General features: G+C 48.6%; 1 protein-coding gene and 1 long non-coding RNA gene across 3 annotated transcripts in view; both read left to right on the top strand.

The window, feature by feature from the left end:
• The first annotated feature begins 4,613 nt into the window (after positions 1–4,613).
• CMTM7 (CKLF like MARVEL transmembrane domain containing 7) overlaps positions 4,614–22,437 on the top strand; it is a 50,480-nt gene continuing 32,656 nt past the window's right edge. Inside the window, exon 1 of one of the 2 annotated variants that reach the window (XM_058729635.1) lies at positions 4,614–4,945. In XM_058729635.1, the coding sequence (XP_058585618.1) occupies positions 4,757–4,945 (189 nt within the window). In that variant the 5' untranslated portion in view covers positions 4,614–4,756. The remainder of the gene's footprint in view (positions 4,946–22,437) is intronic. The other variant, XM_058729634.1, reaches the window with a different exon arrangement.
• On the top strand, positions 4,961–21,650 carry LOC131511687 (uncharacterized). The gene is made up of 2 exons (XR_009261670.1): positions 4,961–14,954; positions 20,818–21,650. It is a non-coding gene; the product is annotated as an uncharacterized LOC131511687 (long non-coding RNA).

Here is a 22,437-nt window from a genome sequence, read left to right as displayed (position 1 = left end):
AAATACATAAGGACAGAAGGAATAATAACTTTTGAATGTTTGGTGGAACTCTCCAATGAAACCATCCAGACTTGCAATTTTCTTTATCTTGCTTTTCTTTTTTCACAACCTGGAGATCAAGAGTTTCATGCTCTACCAACTGAGCCAGCCAGGTACCCCTTGGAACAAAAACTTGAAAAAAAAAAAAAAAAGTAACATATATTACTATGAGCCAAACACTATTGGAGGCACCATCTGTCCATGTATATTATTCCCATATTTGCCCTGAAAGTCAGTTCTATTGTTGCTCCTCTTTACAGAGGAGGAAATGGAAGATCAGAGAAGTTAGTAACTTGTCCAAGGACATAGATCTAGCAAGGGATGGAACTGGGAGCCAAATGCAGGTGGTTCAGTTCCAGAGTCCTGCCCGTCAACCACACAGCCAGGTAGCACAGGCAGAGGTTTCCTGCCCAGCTCCAAGGACCAGGTTTCTTGTTGGCCCTCAGTGGTGAGCACACACTGCTCTTGATCCGCTGGGTTTCAGCCACTCTGTTCCACTCAAGTCTCCGTAGTTCCAGCCTACAGCTTCCACCTTCTCGGTGTCCTCTGGCTTCTGCTGCCTCCACGTGCCAACTGCTGACCCCTCCCAGCGCCTCCAAGTCAGACTCCTCAACAGAAGGGATCTGATGGGCTTCTGTTGGGCTAAGCTCTCATGTCAGGCTGTTCCAAATGCTGCTGGCTGAGTCCTTGGTGGGCTACTTCTGGCTCTAGGGCCATCCTGGTCCACTCACAGGAGGCTGATGTTCCTCAGAAGGACCGGAGAGTCTGGCTGGTTCTCAGAGCCTGAGAAACTTCTAAAACTTCACTGGAAAAGGATTTAAAAGGCAGGTACTAGAAAAGGGTCATGGACATTGATGCTTTTGCCCTTCTGTCTTAGGTTGGGCTGCCATAACAAAACACCTTAAACTTGGTGCCTTAAACAACATACATCTATTTTCCCACAGCCTTGAAAGTCCATGATCAAGGTGCCAGCCAATTCCGTTTCTGGCGAGAGCTCTTTTCCTGGCTTGGAGGTAGCAGCCTTCTTGCCGTGTCTTCACATGGAAGAGAGGGGGGGAAAGAGCTCTGTGGTGTTTCTTATAAGGCCATTAATGCCATGGGCACTAATCCCTCATGATCTCATCCAACCCTAATTACCTCCCTAAGGTCCCATCTCCAAATACCAAAACATTGGAGGGTAGAGCTTCAACATTTGAATTTGTGGGGGACACAAACATTCAGTCTGTAAGACTGCCTAATATTCACTCCCTTTTCAGGGACCTGCACCCTGATTTTCCTTTTGGTAATCACCCCTCCCCAACTCAGTTCCTGTGGTTCTGGAGAACTACCCACACAAAGCTATATGGGTAGGTAGAAATTGGCCTGTCCAATAAAAATATCTACCCCCCCACCCCGGGACATAATGATTGTTTAAAGGAAACATGGCCCATATTTGGACCAATCAGAGGGCCGGTTATGGACTGAATTATGTGCCCCCAAAATTCATATGTTGAAACCCTAGCCCCCAATGTGACTGTATTTGGAGATGGGGCCAGAAGATAATTAAGATAATTAGGTGGGACCCTAATCCCATTAAGGCCGGTATTCTTACAAGAAGAGGAAGAGACACCATACCCCCTTCCCCCCGCCCCGCCCCGCGCCAACTCTCTCTCTCACCCCGTTTCCATGCACAGAGGAAAGACCCTGTGAGGACACAGTGTGAAGGTGGCTGTCTCCAAGCCAGGAAGAGAGGCCTCACCAGAAATCAACCCTGATGGCACCTCGATCTTGGACTTCCAGCCTCCAGAACCAAAAGAAAATAAGTTCTGACTGTGCCTGATTTGAGCACCTGTATTGGCCTGTGCCTGCGATAGGTTTTTTGTCTGCATACCGCAGTCACACAATCCAATGAATTCTTTTTTGCTTGAGTTTAGTTTCTATCACTTGCAAGCCAAAATACTGACTAATACAGAATCAACTCTCATTATATTCTTTCATTCTATCTGAACTGAGATATCATCATAATTACATTGGTGTAAATGAGTTATAGTCAGACGGTGACACTCTAATTGAAGCCTTGGAACCTATACTCCTTCAGGGTAGGTGAACAGAGAAGAACTTGGAAATTCTTAAATTTTCACCAGCTGCTTGGAGACCATGCATCTGGCTGACTTTCTCTTAGAGTGTGAAGTCTTTCAAGGGGGTTATGGAGTCCTTTGCCCCTCCAAGGGGCAGTCCATCACACCAAGAAGGCCTCACGCCGGTGTAGAATCTCAGCATCCTTGACGGCAGGTCTGGTCCGTGGGGCCTTTTCTTGCCCACCAGGCCAGCACACGGCCCTTGTGCTGCCAGGCATCTTGCTCAAGCTCTTAAGTGTTCATGATGAAGTGATTAACAGTGTGGCCACCAGCAGCGAATATTTCCCTGTCTGGACTGGATGGCACATTAGCCGATAGTCAGAGAAACGCAGCAGCCTCAACTCTTAGTAGACTCAGGAAATGACAGAGGTTCTCAAACTTCAGCATGCGTCTGAATCATGTGGGAGGTGGGGGGGGGGGGGCGGGGGGGAACAACTTGACAAAACACAGATTGCTGAGCCTCACCCCCAGAGTTTCTTCTGATTCAGCAGTCCTGGTTGGGGCCCAAGAATTTGCATTTCTCACAAGTTCCCCGGTGTTGCTGGTGCCGCTGGTCTAGAGACAATACATTGAAAATCACTGATTTAGAAGATTGCTAGAGAATTGGATGAAGGCCCCTCAGAGGAGGAGAGATTATCCAGTGCTAGGTTTTTGTGCTTCCCTGAAACCTTCGCTCCAACAAAGACCCCCCCATCATCTCTATTGTAAGTTCTGAAGCCTTGTAAAAGGACAGGAATGAAAAATGTAAATCTGCATAAAAAACGATACACAATACCAACTTTATGCCTGTGGGCATAGAGCTGGGAATGTTACAGAATGCCTGTGCGCCTGTCGCAGTGTCACAGCAGCTCCTAGGTACACTTTGTTTTATGGAGAAAGAAGTAGACGTAGCAGGTACTGTGACTATTGTCTAAAAAGCAGACAGACATTGGAGTTAAATTTTTTTTGGTCATGAAAATTATCAGATGTTTGGGGCGCCTGGGTGGCGCAGTCGGTTAAGCGTCCGACTTCAGCCAGGTCACGATCTCGCGGTCCGTGAGTTCGAGCCCCGCGTCAGGCTCTGGGCTGATGGCTCGGAGCCTGGAGCCTGTTTCCGATTCTGTTGTCTCCCTCTCTCTCTGTCCCAAAAATAAATAAAAAACGTTGAAAAAAAAATTAAAAAAAAAAAAAATTATCAGATGTACACAAAAGTAGAAGAAATAGGGTAATGAATCACCAAATGCCTCAACTTTGGCAATGACTGGTTCTCAGCCTTGAGTGTTTGTTAGATTCACCTGGGAGACTGGTCAAACTAGAGACTGTGCGATTATCTTCACATTCTCGAATTATCAGGACTTTGCCACACTGATGACAGTCTTCTAACAGGACGGCACCGGCCTCCTAGAAATCTCTGAGAGGCAGATTTGTTTTGGTGTTATTTACAAACGAAGTTAGAAGTTAGGCCACAGGGACACTCTGTTCAAAGGGAACATTGATAACCTATCTCTCTGCCGTAGCCCCGTTTGGGCCTGTCTTCATTCAAAAAGTAATACAGAAGGGGGGCAACATAGCATGTCACTTGAATATCTGTTTCACAGCTTTTTTTTTTTTTTAATGTTTATATTTATTTTTGAGAGAGACAGAGACAGAAAGTGAGTGGGTTAGCGGCAGAGTGAGAGGGAGACACAGAATCGAAGCAGGCTCCAGGCTCTGAGCTGTCAGCACAGAGCCCGATGCGGGGCTCGAACTCATTGAGGGTGAGATTATGACCTGAGTCGGACCCTCAACCGACTGGGCCACCCAGACGCTCCTGTTTCAGGGCGTTTAAAGGAAGTAAATGTAGGCTCATCTGTGACCCAGTAAATCCTCTCATAGGTATTTACCCTAGAGAAAGGAGTGCTTATGTGAACGCGCGCGCACACACACACACACACACACACACACACACACTTTTACCTGAATATTCACCATAGTTTTATTAGGTATAACAGGAAGATCTCAAATGCAGTGTTTAGTGAAAAAAAGCCGGACACAAATGAGAATATTCAGTCCTATTTCAAGTAGAGCAAGTCCAAAAACAGGCAAAACAAACCCATAGTGGCAGGAGAATATTGTGGCTGCCTGAGGCTTGGGGCTAAAGGGGTGCGACGGAGGAAGGCAGATTGGGAAGAAGCACGAGAGATCTTTGGGGGGGTACTAGTGATCGGGTGGTGGTTACGCAGGTGCACACATGCGGGAAAATTAATGGAGCGGAGCCCGCAGGGTTCGGGCATTTTAGTGTGTGTGAGCCATACCTCAGTCAAGTACTCTTAGCACACGCGGCCGCACCCACACGAAACCCCAGGAGGCTCAGACCCAGCTGTGGCCCCGCTCCGCAAGGGCCTCTGCGCCGTCGGCCCGCGCCCTCCAGTCCAACTTCCGCGCGGCGCCGAGGGCAGGAAGGCCGCTCCCTCCCCGGAAAGCGCCGGACAGCCCCTCCCCCGCCCGAGTCCGGCCGGACCGGGGTCCCCGCACGGGCCCCGGACGCCTGCGCCCCGCCCCCACCGGTGCCCCGCGACCGCACGCCCGGGCCCCGCCCCGGCCCCGCCCCCGGCCCGCCCCGCTATTCTGGCCGGTGGGCCATGCAGGGGAGGCTGCCGGCGGGTAGGGGCGGCGCGGGGTCGCAGGGAGCCGGGCTGGTCCGCACCACGTGCAGCAGCGGTGGCGGGGCCGGGGCCGGCGCCGGGCAGCCCGGCGCGAGGCCCTCGGAGGGGCCGCTGGACCCCGTCTACCCCCGCACTTATGGGGCCCTGCTGAAAGTGGCGCAGATGGTAAGAGAGGCCCGGGGCGCGGGGCCGGGAGCTCCTGGAGAGGCCGGGCGGGAAGGGGACCCGGGAGGTGGCTCGCCGGGCGGCGGGAGCCGGGCGGGGCCCGCCGGAGCATCGCGCCGCGGGAGGGGCGGGGGACTGCGCCGCCACCGGCAAGTTCGGGGAGGGCTTCGGAAAGTTGCTTGCGCTGCGCGGGCCCTGGAACTCAGCCCCGGCGCCACCGTTGCTCCCGCGGACCCGTATCTCCAAAGGTCCCAAGTTTTTCCACCCACCCCTCTGCGGGCCCCGACCCGCTTTCCGACAGAAACCCCAGGCAAAAGTTGCTTTTCGTCTTCCTTCCTCTTCTCTGGGCCGCGCCGCTTCGCACCCGAGCCGGGGGTGGAAGAGGGGCCCGGGCGGCGCGCTGAGGCGGCGCAACCCGACCTTCTCCCCCTGGAGGCCTCCTCTTCCTCCCACCCCAGGGCACAGGGCTCCACTGCACAGGGCGCAGTTTCACAGACAGGAGGAGGTCCGAAGTTCTCAGTTCCATGGTAGGCAAGAGGAATTGGGACCCTCCGGGCAACTGTTCTGGACCCCTGACCTCTCAAGTTCAAGGGAGCCTCCTTGTCTAGGGGGTCTGCCGGAAGGCGGAGGATCAATGGGGAACGTCTTTTCTGTGGAGCCTGCGCACTAGTCTCCCTACTAACTGTAGGAAGTATCCAACCCTGTCTTTCCTGTTTTTTCCCCCTATATATACATACTTATGATAAACTTTAATTTATCAATTAGGCATAGTAGGAGGTTAATAACAATGACTAGTAGTGAAATAGAACAATTATAGCAATATACTGTAATAAAAAAGTATGTGAATGTGGTCTCTCTCGAAATGCCTTACTGTCCTGTAATCACCCTTTTTGTGATGATGTGACATGATTGAAATGCCTGCCCGATGAGATCAAGCTAGATGAATGATGTAGGCATTGTGACATCGCATTAGGCTGCTGTTGATCTTCTGATTAATCAGCAGAGCAGAGGGCCATCTGCTTCAGGACTATGGTTGGCTGTGGGTAACCTAACTCACAGAAAGCAAAACTGTGTGTGTGTGGGGGGGGGGGTTACTGTAACTCACTGGGGGAGCCAGAGTCACCTGTGGAGATAGGTAGGCAGGCTGGAGGTTCTGAGGTCTGAGTATGACCAGTGCAGTGACAGGAACCTTCCACCAAAGTTGATATTGTCTGGTCTGTTCTCTTGTTCCCCACTCTTTTCTTTTTTCCCATTTCTTCTTTAAACAAAATTTCATCTTAAACACCTTTCCCATTTGTTTAATATGTTTTGAAACTAGGTTGGGCTGTTTGTGACTCCACTCGTAATGTTTGCAGCAAGAGTTGGGGGGGGGGGAGGGTAGTTTTGAACAGGGATGTGGACAAAGGGATGTGGGAATACGAACAAGGTTACGCATCCAGAAGCTGGCGTCTGCTAAGGTGGGGCTGGACACAGAGTGAGAGCTGCCCTTGAATCCATACCACTGGTATTCTGGTGTGTGTACAGAGGGCTGTCATTTCCTGCTTGGGCCAGATCTGAAGGGAGGGGGACTGAGTTCCCTTTTCTCTAAGAAAGGTGTCTAGATGGACCCCAAATTAGGAAGTATTAGCTACTACTAATAACAACAACAAATTGTTCTGAGCAGTGTTGATTTTGAGCAAGACATGTTTTGGCTCATGGTAAGACCTCTAATCAGCTAAATAGAGGGGACCAGCCTACCTCTTCGTTCTTAAAAGATGGGTGGGGTGAGACAGACCCTAATGCGGCACTGGAAGAGATACCATGAATCAATAATGAATTCAGTGGACAAAAATTGGGATCAAACCCTTCATCTGGTCCACCAGTTTGATGGACAAAGGTAATGGGGTTAAGAAGGCTCCATGTTGGTCCATGAGTTTGGGGCATAATGTCTGTGGAGAAGAGAAAGTTCCATTTCATTGTAAGCTCCTCAACTAGGCTCTTGCCTGTGGCCCTTATGCCAGGTTGCAGGTGACAGTCATGGGGCCTGTTGTTCCATAGAAGAGAACAAAGACTTGGAGAGATGCTTCTCTGCCTCTTTTAAAACCTTCTTCGCCGGATTCTTATGCTTTCTTCCTCCCCTGGAGATCCCCGGTGATTGCAGGCTGGTTTGAACAGACCCCTTGAAAGTAAACTTGCCCTTGCAGGGTGGTCCTGTTACAATAGAGAGACTATTAGGGTTGTCTAGCTGGGCCTCTTGTCTCACTCTTCCCCATTCTCCTCTTCTTCCTCTCTTCTGGGGTGCCTGTGTAGACATCTGATGTTCTCTTGTCTTCTTTGCTGGAACACGCGTGCAGGGTCAAGGGTTAACACCACCGGGGGAAGGGCAGATGGCAGCTGAGGTGGTGCCACAATTGGACACCGTATCCGTGGGTCTCTGATTTTGACTCTTGGTGTCTCACTTGCATCCTGAGTAGGCTGACCTTCATGTCCTACACCTCCCGTAAAGTGTTTTCCTCATGGTCTGCTCAACAGACCTGTCAACGTACTACTTTAAGAAACCATTGAAAAGGCTGTTCTCTTTGAGAACAACTTCCTTTCTTTGCTTTGAATCTTGCTTTGAATCTCCACCACTACCAGAACCTGAGGAGAGAAAATAGGAGGACAGCGAGTTCTCAGTGAATGTTGGGACCTGACACGTCACTTGCGTGAATCTTTGTAATGCCGTGGCCACGATAGTTGACTTTCTTTGGTCTTCCTCTTTAGACCAGAGACCGTCACAGTTTTTGGCCCTAGAGAACTGTGTTTCTTTGTTGTTGTTAATAGCTATATTTTTGGGGGGTCCTACTACTTAATAATACACTAGGGATTCTACACTATATACCATGTATGTGCCATTAACTGTTTGTAAGAATCCAGCGAAGTACCATGTTTTGACAAAGAGGAAACTGACTGAAAGGTTAAACTAGTAAAGGTCACACAGCTGTCAGCGGCAGAGGTGGGGCCAGCCCAGGCCTGACTAACCTCATGTCCCCAAAGACCCCGCACAGTTATTGCTTGTTAATAGATCTGGGGAAATCGATGCCACAGTGAAATACCACTTCACACCCAGTCTGATGGCAACAAGAGGAAAGACATGCTAATAAGCCACCATACTAATAAGTATGACGTGGAGGATGTGAGGAAATCCGAACCCTCATACGTTGCCAGTTGGCTGCTGGGAATGTAAAATGGTGCAGACGCTTTGGCGAACAGTCTGGCAGCTCCTCAGACTGTTAAACATGGAGGTGCCATGTGATCCAACATTTCTGCTCCGGGGTATATACTCAAGAGAAGTAAAGACACACATCCACACACAAACTTGTACGGAGAGGTTCATGGCAGCATTCTTGATAATAGCCAGAAAGTGAAAACAACCCAAATGTCCGTAAGCTGATGAAGGGATGAAAAAAAACCGTGGTCTATTCATAGGATGGAATACTAGCAGGAAAAGGAACGGACAACATGGATGATCCTTGAAAACATGCTAAGTGGAAGAAGCCAGACACAAAGACCGCATATTGTATGATTCCGCTTAACATGGGATGTCCAGAACAGGCAAGTTGATAGAGACGGAAAGTAGATTAGTGGTTTAGAGCTGGGGAGTTTGGGAGCTTTGGGAAGCGGCGGCTGAGAGGTAGGTGGTTTCTTTTTGGGTTGGTGAGAACGTTCTAAAATGGATTATGGTGATGGTTGCACAGCTCTGTGAGTATACTGAAAACCATTGAATCATCCACCTCAAATGTGTGGATTGAGTCTCAGGAAAGCTGTTAAAAAGAAATAGATCTAGGGAGAGTTTGGAGCGGGGTACTCTGCATGAAGCCACTGGGTGTGGGAGGGCCACGGCTATAGGAAATCCCCCTGGTGTCTCCCCGTATCCGCCACTACAGGAAGGAGCGTCCACCTGCCGACCTCACAGAATCTGAGCTGAAGAGCCTTGTCGGGGGCGGGCAGGGGCCCTAAGGTGAAGGGGTCCGGGTGCTCCTGTATGTGACCTCGCCAACGTTCCTCATCAGTTCGTTTGTTCCGCAGATATTTAAGAGTTCATATTCATTTCTGCAGAAGCAGGAGGCTGTGACAAAGCCCTTGCCCTCAAGAAAGTCTGTGGTTTCATTGAGGCGACAGACAAGTCCCAGAACTGACTGGTTGGGAGGTAAAAGCTCTGATGGTTGCCTATACTTAGGAAGGAAGCGGGGAGGCTTGAAGATGAAGGTTACATTTGAGTTGAATCTGGAGAGAGGAGTATGGGTTTGTGAGGTCAGGAGCACCCTATTCCCTCTCTACTGCCTTTATTCAGCATGTTTAAGTTGGAGACAAGAGATATGTTGGGGGTGGTGGAATGGAAGAAAATACAGCAGGATGTGAGTCAGTCCTTGGGCAGTTATTAACCTCTGTACCCCTGACGTCTAGAAAGAGGTGTCATCTCTTTTATTAGAAATCTGCTGTGTTCTCATGTGAGGCGTGCGGAATACAGCAGTTAACTAGACAACTTTCTGCCTGTGCAGGGAATCAAGGACTGTGACATTTGCAGAACCATATGGAAGGAGGATCAGAATGTGGTTTCACAAGCAGCAAAGATGGAAACTTAAATGTCTTCCAGAAGTTCCAGTTATTTACTCAGCAAATATTTGAGCACCTAGTGTATGCTAGAATACTGTGGAAAGAAGAGCAAATAAATCAGGCAGATCAGCCCCTGTCCTCCTCCTAACACTCAAATAGGAAATTGAACATTAATAAAATGATTATAAATCTATAACCATAAACTGGGACAAAAGCTCTGAAAAAGAGGCACTCAGTATCAAAGAGAATTAACTAGGAGTCTGACCTGTCTGGGAGATGAGGAGGGGCTTCTCGAAGGAAGGGGTATTTGAAGGATGAGGGAATGGCATTACCAGAAGAAGGAAAAGCACACACCATGACTCTGAGTCTAGAGAAAGGAGTATTGCTGTGGTTGGAGGGGAGGGAACAAAGGTGGAAGTGGTTTGCGTGAGACGAGAAATATGCAAGGCCTGCCAGATCATCCTACCACCCTTAATCTAAGAATATCAGGGAGGCATTACGTCGCGATCGCTGTTGAAGTGGGTTTCAAACCAGGGCTGTACTGCCCCCTAGAGGTTATTTTGGAACTTGATGGAAACTCCTTTTTGGTTGTCCAGGATTAGGATCATTTTATGTGTACATTTTACTCATTTCGGGATAGTCGTGAGGGCATTGCAAATATTTAGTATCCTAAAGAGATGTTTTATCTGAAATAAGATTAAAGGAGCCTACTACGCAGGCTGGGTGGAAGCTGAGTGGGTGTGTGAATCTGGGGAGAGCACACTAAGTTTTCTGGCATGAGAGGGCATTCTAAATACCCTCTAGCAGGCTGGGGCAACTGTGGACTTCACTCTGGAAATTCACAGCCCAGTTACCAAATAGAATTGGACTGCGGGGGAGCTCAGCCTCTGGTATAGCCGTGAATAGACTTATGCGTGGAGAATGACCCAGCATAACCCAGAACGATCCACCCCTCTTTGTTCTGCTTTAGGTCTGTGTAGCAGGGGAGAGCACCAGATTTGGGTCCCAAATGCAATCTGCACACCCATGTCCTGCTTCCTGGAAGCCGGAGGGTTAAAGGCAGCAAGGGACCTCACTGCCAAGATTCTTTCACTCCCAACCCAAAGCTGATCCAAGAACAGGAAACTACAATAAAACATAACAAGTTATGGGGTTTATTCCCGATGACACAAGTAATGCTTGCTCATTAAATTGGGGGAAACACAAAAAAGAAAGTAGTAGACTCTCTGTTTTCCAAGATTAGAGTTTTAAGAAAGATTTTATGCAGTTTCATAGTAGACGTGTACAATTTGAGGTTGTTCTATTTTTTTTTTCTGTTTAGAAAATTAGGATGATCTGTACCTATTTTGTAAAAATTTTTTTTTTGCATGTGATGAATGCTTTCTCGTGTCACTTAATGATTGCCTGCAATTTGTTGTTGTTGTTGTTGTTTTGTTTATTTTTGAGAGAGAGTGCGAGTGGGGGAGGGGCAGAGAGATGCATACACACACATACACACACACACACACACACACACAGAATCTGAAGCAGGCTCCAGGCTCTGAGCTGTCAGCACAGAGCCCCACACGGGGCTCGAACTCACGAACCGTGAGGTCATGACCTCAGCTGAAGTCAATGGACTGAGCCATCCAGGTGCCCCGGGCGATTTGGTTTTTAACAGCATTGTTGTAGTTAGTCATAGGTGTACTATTGTCTGTGTGACCAGCCCCCTCCCGCTTTTTGTGGCTTAAAAAGCTCCCGATTCTGTCGATGTAGGAAAAGTCTGTGGTGAACTTCCTTGTAGAGACATCCTGGTGTACAAATCCGTAAATTCTCCCTCAGGATAAATGGCAGTGACCTTTTACAGAGAGGAAATGGAAGTGCTTCTTGCCCTTCAGAGCATGGTGACATTAAACAATTATCTGAACATTTTAATATCTAGAAATTATTGGATGTCCCTTTATCATCCAGAAATTTCCAGGAGCCGAATGTGATGGTAATATTTTAAGTTGTGATAGTATTTTTGGTGTCTGATGGTTTGGAAAAGGAACAATGACATGGATGGGCTAGAAGATTCTGTAGTGCTTTTAAATTTTTTTTATTTATTTTTGAGACAGAGAGGGACAGAGCATGAACGGGGGAGGGTCAGAGAGAGGGAGACACAGAATCTGAAACAGGCTCCAGGCTCTGAGCTGTCAGCACAGAGCCCCATGCGGGGCTCGAACTCACGGACCTTGAGATCATGACCTGAGCCGAAGTCGGACGCTGAACGGACTGAGCCACCCAGGTGCCCCGATTCTGTAGTGCTTTTAAATGCACTTGTATTTAAGTAATGGGACCAGCATGTGCATAAATTTGAAGAATGATCTTACCACACCTATTTATTCAGGCTGCAGAGTATGTAGATTTCTTAACTACTGGCAAGAATTCCCCTCCAGAGCCCCCTAAAAACCACCTGCCCCCCCCCCCCCCCGATTGGGAACCGGCGGCCAAAGGTGACGGTGCTGATGAAGGCCACTGGGGAGCATGAGTGGGTGCGTGCGGTCCCGCGGGAGTCGCACAGGTTTCCGGGCGTCACAGTGGGCATTCCAGACCCTCCACGGCAATCCTGGGCCTCACGCGGGGGACTCCCTGTGTGGGTCGGCGTATTTAGTTACATCGATGTGTCAGGGAAGGGCTTCTTTGCTCCCTTCCTCCCAGCCCCCGCCCCCGCCCCCACCCCCCATTCTCAGGCTTCCTGCCCAGCGCCACTGGACGCCCATCTGTTTCCTCCCCCTGCCATCTGCCTTCCCCGCGCTGGCCCAGGCGTGCTGCCCACGGGAGCCTCCCTCTGACCCGCCGCCTGCCACATGCTCGCCGTCTTTGTCACCAGTTTGGCTCAGCGTCGCCCTCGCCGGCTGCTCACTCTCTGGCGTTCCTCGCTGGGGCCTCAGCAACTCCTGGCATCGGTGGCCTGGCCCAGAGCCAGGTCCTGGCTGCCGGTGCTGCAGCAGCCCCAGGGGCTTCCTGGAGGGAAGGAGGACGGGAAGGAATCTCTCCCCACCACCGCGGCCCACCCCAGCTCCCTGGTGGAAATCAGGAACAGAGGAGCTACTCAGCCCCTGCAGAAAACGGGAGTTCAGCTGGCTTGTGTTTTAATCAGCAGTGATGATGACATGACCCTTCCTTTTCCTGGAGCAGCCACACTCTTTTTTTTGTTTGTTTGTTTTATTTCCTTCTTTAGATAGCTAGAAGGATAGGTGGATTGATAGAGGAGGAGAAATTTTCTGTAAAGTGGTTTCCACATATTACCCACAGAAAGGATTGCTGTGAAAGAGCGGTATTATCCAAATTTTTAAAGATAGAGAAAACGCAGTTCCTTCAGAAGGGGATGGGAAGGCAGGAAAAAGTAATTAATTAAATGCTTTCAGGTACAGAGTAAATTGGAACCTGCTGAGAACTATCGTGTGACCTCAATGTGTATTTACTCACTTTTCCTCATAGGTTTTCTTTATTCAGCAGCAATGCTAGTAATTGTTTATGAAGAAGCCTTTTTTTTTAAAGTTTATTTATTTTGGGGGGGGGGAGAACACGAGCGGGGGAGGGGCAGAGAAAGAGTCTCAAACAGACTCCACACTGTCAGTGCAGAGCCTGATGCAGGGCTCAAACTCATGAACCATCAGATCATGACCTGAGCTGAAGCTGGATGCTTAACCGACTGAGCCACCCAGGCTCCCCTGAGGAAGTCTTTTTTTAACTTTTCCTCCCCAATGATAAAAGTGGTACTTTAATAATAATAATAATAATAATAATAATAGCATTTATCACTCATTGACTTCCTTAGGTAGCAGCCACGAGGCTCGATGTTCTACATGAGTTACCTCATTTCGTCCCCATGATAAGTAGGTCCTGTCATTATCTGCATTCTATAGATGAGGAAACTGACGCACGGGGAAGTTAGGTACCTTGCCCAAAGTCATAGCCATAAAGAGTGAAGCTGGGTTTTGGAACCAGGCAGCTTGAGTCCAGATGTTGAGCTCATCAAAGGACAATTTGGGGTCCTTTCTTTTTCAATGTCAATACACCATGAGTATTTTCCTTTGTCATTAAACCTGTTTGAAAGCGATGTGATACCTGCGTCCGAGTCCTTTGGTTGTATCATAATTTATCCATTTGGCTTCTCGTTGGTGGGCGGGCTGTGGCCGATCTGAAAGGAGGTGCTGTGAGAAGCAACAGCGGGTACTTAGAGACGGTTTCACCCTTTGCCAGAGATGAAATCGGCCAGACAAGGGAAAACCCCTCACTGGGGTATTGGACAGTGTGTGTATAGTATTTTAGAAAGCATATTCACATGTTACCCACAGGGCTGCTGGAAGGCTTAAGAGGAAACCATTGTTACTACTCTTCTCGTTTGTTAAGTCACAAGTTCCTCCTGGAAGGGTTGGGAACAGAGGGGAACTAAGGTGCGAGTACCTGCTCTACTGTGTCAGGCAATTTTACGTGCTTTTAACCCTGTTAGTGGCTCTGTATTACTTATCTTCCTTTTTTTTTTTTTTTTTTTGGTTGAACGGAGGCTGAGAGGTTTTGTAACTTGCCCAACGTTGAAAATACCCATTAAATTCTGGAGCCAGCATTCGAACCCGGATAAGGCCAAGGCCTAGCCTTTCTATGGTGGTGTGCCATCTCTCCATGTGGGGTGAGCAGAGCAGACCCCCCAGGCTAGCCCACTGTGGCAGACGTGCCATAGGGTGACCCCTAGTGAGTCACAATCTTGTGTAATTCCTTCCTCTTGAGCGTGGGACGACCCTGTGACTTGCTGCTAGCCAAGAGAGTATAGCAAAGGTGATGGATGTTATTCCCATGGTTATGTCATGTCAGATGCCTAGGTGAATGGATGTTGCAGATGTAATTAATGTCCTAAATCAGTTGATTCCAAGTTAATCAAAAGGAGATCATCTCCAGGTAGGCCTGACTTAGTCATGTGAAAGTCCTTAAAGGAGGTACTGGGTCCTTCCCAAAAAGGGAGATTCTCCTGCTGGCCCTGAGAAGTAAACTCTGCTGAGGGAGTTGGGCGAGAGCCTGGCAGAGGGCCACCTGCCCAGCACCTATGGGCTGTGTCTGGCATCTAAAAGCAGCCCTCAGCGGACGGCCAGAAAAACAAAAAACCAAAGACCTCTGTTTCAGCAGGGAACTAAAATCCGCCAACAATCATGTGACCTCGGAAGAGGACCCCAGGCCTCAGATAAAACCCCAGCCTGGCCAACATCATGGCTGCAGCCTTTTGAGACCTAGAGCAGAGGACTCTCGCCTGGGAGCCTAAGTGTTCTTTTAAGCTACTTAGTTTGTGGTCATTTGTTACACAGCGGTACATACTCTTGCACCCACAGAAGCCCATGTATCCTGCATCAGATCTGGCACTCTTGTGGCCGTCCCTTGGCAAGGAAAGATGGGGCAGCAGCAGTGCAGAAGGCAGAAGGTGCGTTGCCATTCTTCTAATAAAAATAAACCAGATAATTCGTACATGGGCTGTGGCCCTGCATCATTGAATTCCTGTGGAGTAAACCTGTTGAGCTCTTGCTCTGGGCATTGTGCCGCATGCTTGGTATGCAAGAACTCACCCAGCATTACAGCCTTTCTAGGTGTCGGCATTCCGATTTTACAGGTGAGGAAACATGCGGGGCCTTCTCTGCAGCCTCTAGGCTTGTAACAACTGCCTCTGTCTCCCAGCCATCCTGTTCCCCTCCAGGGTCCCCTCCCAGAACGATTTTTTAAGATTAATTTATTTATTTTGAGAGAGAGAGAGCACAAGCAGGTGAGGGGCAGAGAGAAGGAGAGACAGAATCCTGACTCGGTTCTGCGCCATCAGTGCAGGGCCCGATGTGGGGCTCAAACCCATGAAACGTGAGATCATGACCTGAGCCAAGATCAAGAGCCGGACACTTAATTGACTAAGCCACCCAGGCACCACGCCCCCGCCCTCCGGAGCCATTCTAAAAAATAAAAACCCTGATCCAAACAGAAAGTATGGCTGTGTAATTGCTAAAAAATATGTTTATGGGTTTTCTTTTTTTCTTTTTTTAATGTTTATTTTTGAGAGAGAGAGAGACAGAGCACGAGTTGGGGGTGGGGGAGCAGAGAGCAAGGGAGACACAGAATCTGAAGCAGGTTCCAGGCTCTGTGCTGACAGCTCAGCACAGATGTGGGGCTTGAACTCACAAACCATGAGATCCCGACCCGAGCCGAAGTCAGACTCTTAACCAACTGAGCCACCCAGGCACCCCAAATTATGTTTACTTTTCAAAAAATAGACAACATGATCAAGATTTTAAAAGTACACTGTATCCTCTGTATGTTAGCCAACTTGACAATATATTGTATTTAAAAAAAAAGATTTTAAAAGTACAAAAAGGCCTCCAATTTCCACTTTCCCTCCCTGGAGGCTACCAGTGATACCAGTTTCTCGTGCATCTTTCGGGAATTATTTTGTGCCTCCGTGTGTGTATGCCCCCCTCTCACCCCAGATGGGAACATACTTATACACCCTGTTCTGTACTTTCACTACTTAACCTTCCATCTTGGTTATAATTCCACATCCGTTCAGAAGGTGTTCTCATTCTCCTTAACAGCTGCATTGCCTTACAGAGAATGGATTTACCATAATTTATTAAACAAGTCCCCCACTGACAGCATTTAGGTTATTTATCATGATTTGTTCTCTCAGGGCTATGGTGGATGCCCTTGTACATAACGTAGTTTTGAATGTGTACAAGAATATCAGAAGGATGGGGCGCCTGGGTGGCGCAGTCGGTTAAGCGTCCGACTTCAGCCAGGTCACGATCTCGCGGTCCGTGAGTTCGAGCCCCGCGTCAGGCTCTGGGCCGATGGCTCGGAGCCTGGAGCCTGTTTCCGATTCTGCGTCTCCCTCTCTCTCTGCCCCTCCCCCGTTCATGCTCTGTCTCTCTCTGTCCCAAAAATAAATAAAAAACGTTGAAAAAAAAAATTAAAAAAAAAAAAAAAAAAAAAGAATATCAGAAGGAAAAATCCCTGGAAATGGAATTTCCGGACCAAGTGTTGCCTCATCTTGGGAATTTTTCATCTGTCCTGCAACTCAGATTTGCAGACCACACCTTGTGATCTTCTTCCTCAGGGTTTCAGGGATCTTCCACATCCATTGACTGAGGAAGACTCTACTTAGTGTTGGGTGTTCAGAGTTCCACTTAACTTTAAGATACTAAGAACCAGGGAAGTCTAGGGAACAAAACTTGTGTGACCAGCATTTTTCTTAGAATTTCCCAGTATCCATCACGGTGGGGGGGGGGGGGGTGTTGAAATCAGCTTCCCTAGAAGTAAAGCTAGAGATGGGGTTCTTGTGCACATGGTTTTCTGAGTCAGGGAGGCAGGCGCGGGCAGGAGAAGGAGCTAGACAAAGGTGGATTTTAGAAGTCTAAGCCTCAGCCTGATCTTGCAGGGACCTCTGGAAAGTGAGGGGCATCACAGATTCCCCTGTTTGGAGGCACTGGAGCTGGGCTTTTGTACCCTTCATTGGCCACAGACCAGGGAAGGGAGTAGATAAACTCCCAGGGACCTCTGAGCCAGACAGCTGTAGCTGTAGAGGGGAAGATCATTGGCACAGGGTTTGCAGGTGGGAGGAGTTAGCAGCAGCGCCCCCTGCAGTACCTGGGCAGCGGTGCATTGACCTGGTTAAAGGTAGCGTAGTTGAGCAGCGCACAATGGAGCGCCGGCTTGTGTTCCTTAGGAACATTGGAATTGCTTCCGTCTTTCGGATCTCTGGTGAGGCTCGAAGCGGATGCAGTCTGGGGACTTAACAAACCTGACTCCTTCCACCCGCAAAACTGGTTTATCCATATTCTTGCCCAGTCCCTTTGGATCTCTGCCAGGCTGCTCAGCTTTTCAGACCACCCAGGACTTTTGATGTTGCTTTTTGCTGTCCACTTAAAGAGTCATGTCATTATTTTTTAACTCCCCCTTGAAACAAGGGGAGAAGAAAGCAAATCAGCGTGTACTGCATGGAAAATAAAATCAACAACGGAGGAAAATTATTTCTGTAACCTTTTACAAGGGACTCAGAAGCAATGTCATGGTAGTATGAATAACCTGACCGTATCTGTTTTAACTCCTGGGAAGGACTTAAGAATGTAACCACAGAGAAAGTCTCCTGGAGAAAAGAAATTTGATTTCTGAGGTGAGGCCTTATTGACACAGACGGTTGTGAGTTTCACTTGGAAAAGGTAAAAGAGACACAACTAACCCTTGTATTGACAATGTGACATTGGTTTTACAAGGGTTTGTCAAGTGTCACTGTCACTGAGCAGTGTGTCCTGTTTACCGACTTCCACTTCAGGCAGAGAATGAAACTCTGCAGCACAATATGCACCCCTTGTGTCTAATAGGGGTCCCCTTGCTGACTGTAAGCTTACTCTCACCGCTTACGGTGACATCGATCCCGTATTTAGGGATGCGATCGCTGCTTCAACATACACTTGTCTTAGTGTGGTTTAGGGATGAAAAATTGCTTTCCAGTTGTAGTGGGTTGATTGATGACCCCCAAAATCTATGTCCACATCCTAATCCCAGGAACCTGTGAACGTGGCCTTGTTTGGAAAAAGGGTTTTATCGGATGTAGTTAAGGGTCTTGAAATGATGATGTGAATTACCTGGGAGGTCTCTAAATCCAATGACAGGTGTTTTTGAAAGACACCCACCAAGGAGAAGGTGATGGGGAGTGTTGGTTTGAAACCTTCTTGGTGCTTCCCAGGTGTAATCTGAAACCAGTCCCTCATAGTGGGAAGGCAGGGAGAGACCAACCAGGCGGCACATTTAATAAGCAAAGGGAACTTACATACAAGGCTTGCCTTGGGCGGCAGTAAGATGAATGGATTCCTGCGCATGCCCACCATATCTTAAAAGTTTCCATAGAGGCGTTAACTGCATTCAGTCCCATACACTGTGCAGGTGTTCTCAACGTTGCATCACTATCTCAAGACGGTCCTCAGAGTAGCCTCTGGGAGTGCGAAAGGCAAGCAGAACCCCAAGTTCCAAGGATGGTACGGGGGAGGCAGTGAGGACCTCTGAGGACCCAGGTCCAGCTCCCAGGTCAGCTGGTGGTCACATCTGTTTGATGACCTTCTCCAGCAGTGATGTGAAGATGTGGCAGAGATTGCAGTGACGTGGCCGTGAGCCCAGGAGCACCAGGGCAGCCGCCAGAGGCTGGAAGGAGCAAGGAATGGATTCTCCCTCAAGTCACCAGAGAGAGCGCAGTCCTGCCAACACCTTAATTTAAGCCCAGTGGTACTGATTTTGACCTCTGACTTACAGACTTGTAAAAGAAGAGATTTCTGTTATTCTAAGCCACCACCTTTATTGTAGTGTTTTACAACAACTGCAGGAAACTGATACAACCCGTTCAAGACTTTCCATTTTGGTCAGATTCTAGAAATCCTCCACATGGTGGGTCGTAGACACTGAATATTTTCTCCTTTGAGTAGCAACGGCTCATTTGCAGGAACAGTGTTTCAGAGAAGAGATGGCCATCGTCTGCTGTTCTGGATGACAGTTATATCTCAATCTCCTTTATTTTGGTACATCTTTTTCCTTAATAGCTTATTCAAAAAGAGAAGCAGTCCTTGAATTTCTGCTGAGAAAAGCAGAACCTTAAAGACAGAGCAAACATGAAGAGAACATCAGAGAGTCATTGTCAGATGGCGGCGTAGAGACAAAAGATGAAAAGTACATTCCAAAGAAGAGCTGCTTCTGGCTTTCTGTGGGCATTGAATGATGTGTCCCCAGTTCCCCCGAACCATTAGATTCCAAATAAATTTTACAGCATTCTAGTAGAGTCTTTAAAGATATTGCAGCCCCCCAAATATGTATTAAGGCAGTTGAATTAGCCCTGCCTAATCTGCTTGTGAAATAGTTGATATTGTTAAAAATGTTTGTAGAAGTGCCCAATGACTTCAGTCTCTAAATTACATATATATGTATATATACATGTACATATATGTATATACTTTTGTATTTTTTATTTATAAATAATTCCAGATTTATAGAAACTTTGCAGGAGCAGTACAGAGACACCCCCCCCCCCCGTATACCCTTCCCCCAGGTTCTCAACTGTTAATCTTTTTAAAAAAATATTTTTTAAATGTTTATTTATTTCTGAGACAGAGAGAGACAGAGCATGAGTGGGGGAGAGGCAGAGAGAGAGGGAGACACAGAATCTGAAGCAGGCTCCAGGCTCTGAGCTGTCAGCACAGAGCCCGACATGGGGCTCAAAGTCACAAACCATGAGATCATGACCTGAGCCAAAGTCGGTCACTCAACAGACTGAGCCACCCAGGCACCCCAAAGTTTTTTTTTAATGTTTATTTATTTTTGAGAGACAGAGTGTGAGCGGGGGAGGGGCAGAGAGAGAGGGAGACACAGAGCCCCAAGCAGACTCCAGGCTCCAAACTCTGTCAGCACAGAGCCCGACGCGGGGCTCGAACCCACGAACTGCAAGATCATGACCTGAGCCGAAGTCGGATGCTTAACGCCTCTTAACTATTAACCTTTTAATATGTTTGTTTAATCATTTTCCATTTATGTACATATTATTTTTTCTTTGAATCAGTTGAGAGTAAGTTGCAGGCATAATGCTTTTTTGTCCAGCGTTCTTCAGCGTGCATTTCCTAAGAAGGACCTTCTCTTCCATGACTTCAGTATAGTTACCTAAATCAGGAAATGAACAACACCAGACTATTATCTAACCTACCAGGAAGAAAAGAGAAAAGGAGAAAAGAAAGAAAAGGGAGGGAGAGGGAAGGAAGGAAGGAAGGAAGGAAGGAAGGAAGGAAGGAAAACCTACAGACTTACCTCAAATATCACATCCTTGGGGCAATGGCTAAAATGTATTGAAGACCCATCACCTACCAAGTCCAATTCTATGAACTTGACATGAATTGCCTCATTTAGTCTTCCTGACAGCCCTATCCTGTAAGTACTGTTTTTCCTATTTCGCGCCAAGCGTCTGAATTCACGGTAGCTATGCGGTTGGATACTGCGTACAGGGTTCCACTCGATGACGGATATTTAGTTCACCAAAAACTCATGCTCCCTCTTTCACGGTGTGGGGTTGTTCCTGGTTGACAGCTGTGCAGCCAGACATTTCCCGCCGTCTCTGTTTCAGCCAGGCTGTGCCACGGGTTCTCACCGAAGGAATAAGAGTAGAAGAGATACTTGTCACTTCTGTCTGAAGCTTTTAAGAGGCAGGATTCTCTACTCTTGCCTTTTCTGTCAGCTCCGTGTGGAGGCTCCAAGGCCCTGTTTTTCATATTTTATAGATAAGGAAACATCCATGTGTGGAGACTGCCTGCTTCCCTGCTGGACCACTTCCTGTCCTGCCTCTGAGGGGTCTTCTCCAAAGGCCCCATCTGAAGTCATCCCCCTAACGCCACCCTAACCCCATCACCCTGTCCCGTTGCCCAGTTCTGACTTCTTTCACGTCACTTCTCGAGCCGAAATCCCCTTGTTCACTTTGTTACTCATTCATGGTGGGTCTTCTCACCGGGATCTGAACTGCAGAAGGACAGTGACCTACCTTTCTGTCTGGGTCACCTCAGGATGCCTTGCTCCTACGTCAGCGCCTGGAGCATAGAAAGCACTCACAAGTTTTTGTTTTGTTTTGTTTTAAATGATCGAAAGCGTATTTTCTGGACAAAGCCCCTGGTAATAACACTCCTTTTAAAAAAGTCAACCGGGGCGCCTGGGTGGTGCCGTTGGTTGAGTATGTGACTTTGGCTCAGGTGGTGAACTCGTAGTTGGTGAGTTCGAGCCCCATTTCGGGCTCTGTGCCGACAGCTCAGAGCCTGGAACCTGCTTCGGATTCTATGTCTCCCTTTCTGCCACTCCCCCATTCACACTCTGCCTGTCTCTCTCTCTCAAAAATAAATAAATATTAAAAAAAATGTTTTTAAGTAAAAAAGTCAGCCTGCCAGGGGCACCTGGGTGGCTCTGTCAGAAGCTTCCAGCTTCAGCTCAGGTAATGATCTCACGGCTCTTGAGTTCCAGCCCCACATCAGGCTCTGTGCTGTCAGCACTTCAGATCTTCTGTCCCCCCTGCCCCCCGCCCTGTCCCCCTCCCACTTGCTCTCTCTCTCTCTCTCTCTCTCTCTCTTTCTCTCTCAAAAATAAACATTTAAAGCCTGGATGAAATGCTGGAGACTTGGATCCTCCTCAGAAGATGTGATGCTATGTGGGGAAGTGCCTGCTGAGGGGTGGGGTGCGGGCCCGGTGTGGGAGGGCCCCTTTGCCAAGCCTGGAGGCACCGGGGTGCCTGGGGCATTAACTTCAGGCCTGTAGGCCAGAAAGGCGCAGAGGGCGGGGGGGGGGGGGGTGGGGGGGGGTGGGGGGGGGTGTCTCCCTCCCGAGGGAGGAGAGGCCGAGGAAGATGTGGGTGGGACCCTCGCAAGGAGAGGCTGGGATGCCCACCTGGAGTTGCTGGTAAAGTTACAGCCGCTGTCCTGGCCACCAGTGTGAAAGCACCTTTCGTTTTGACGTAGTTGAGTTGACAGGTTTCCACGGACCCACACAGTCAAAACAGCGGGTTCCTATGCCAAAGCAAATCGGAGACAAGCCACGGGATGAGAGAAGTGTCTCAGTTTGTCAGGCTGTCAGGACAGGGCTCCTAATTTAACACCAGGAAGCACAGAACAGGGGCATTACTGTTTCGGATTCAAGGTGAAAAGAATCCAAGGCCAGACAGGGCAGGCCCACTTTGGGATGTCTGTTTATGGCTCAGGTGCTAACCCTTGGTGTGGTTCTGGTCACAGCCCCTTTGCCTGGCAGAGGCCCTGCTTCAGGTCACCTCAGCAGATGTTGAGCGCCTGTTCCGTCCCAGCCCTTTGCCAGTGGCCGAGGCTATGGCGATGAACGAGGCAGGCCAGCCCCTCCCCCATCGGCAG

This window comes from Neofelis nebulosa, chromosome 5 (genome assembly GCF_028018385.1).
Source record: "Neofelis nebulosa isolate mNeoNeb1 chromosome 5, mNeoNeb1.pri, whole genome shotgun sequence".
Lineage (NCBI taxonomy): Eukaryota > Metazoa > Chordata > Mammalia > Carnivora > Felidae > Neofelis > Neofelis nebulosa.
Note: the sequence above shows the minus strand (reverse complement) of the source record. Positions and strands in the feature narration are given on the sequence as shown.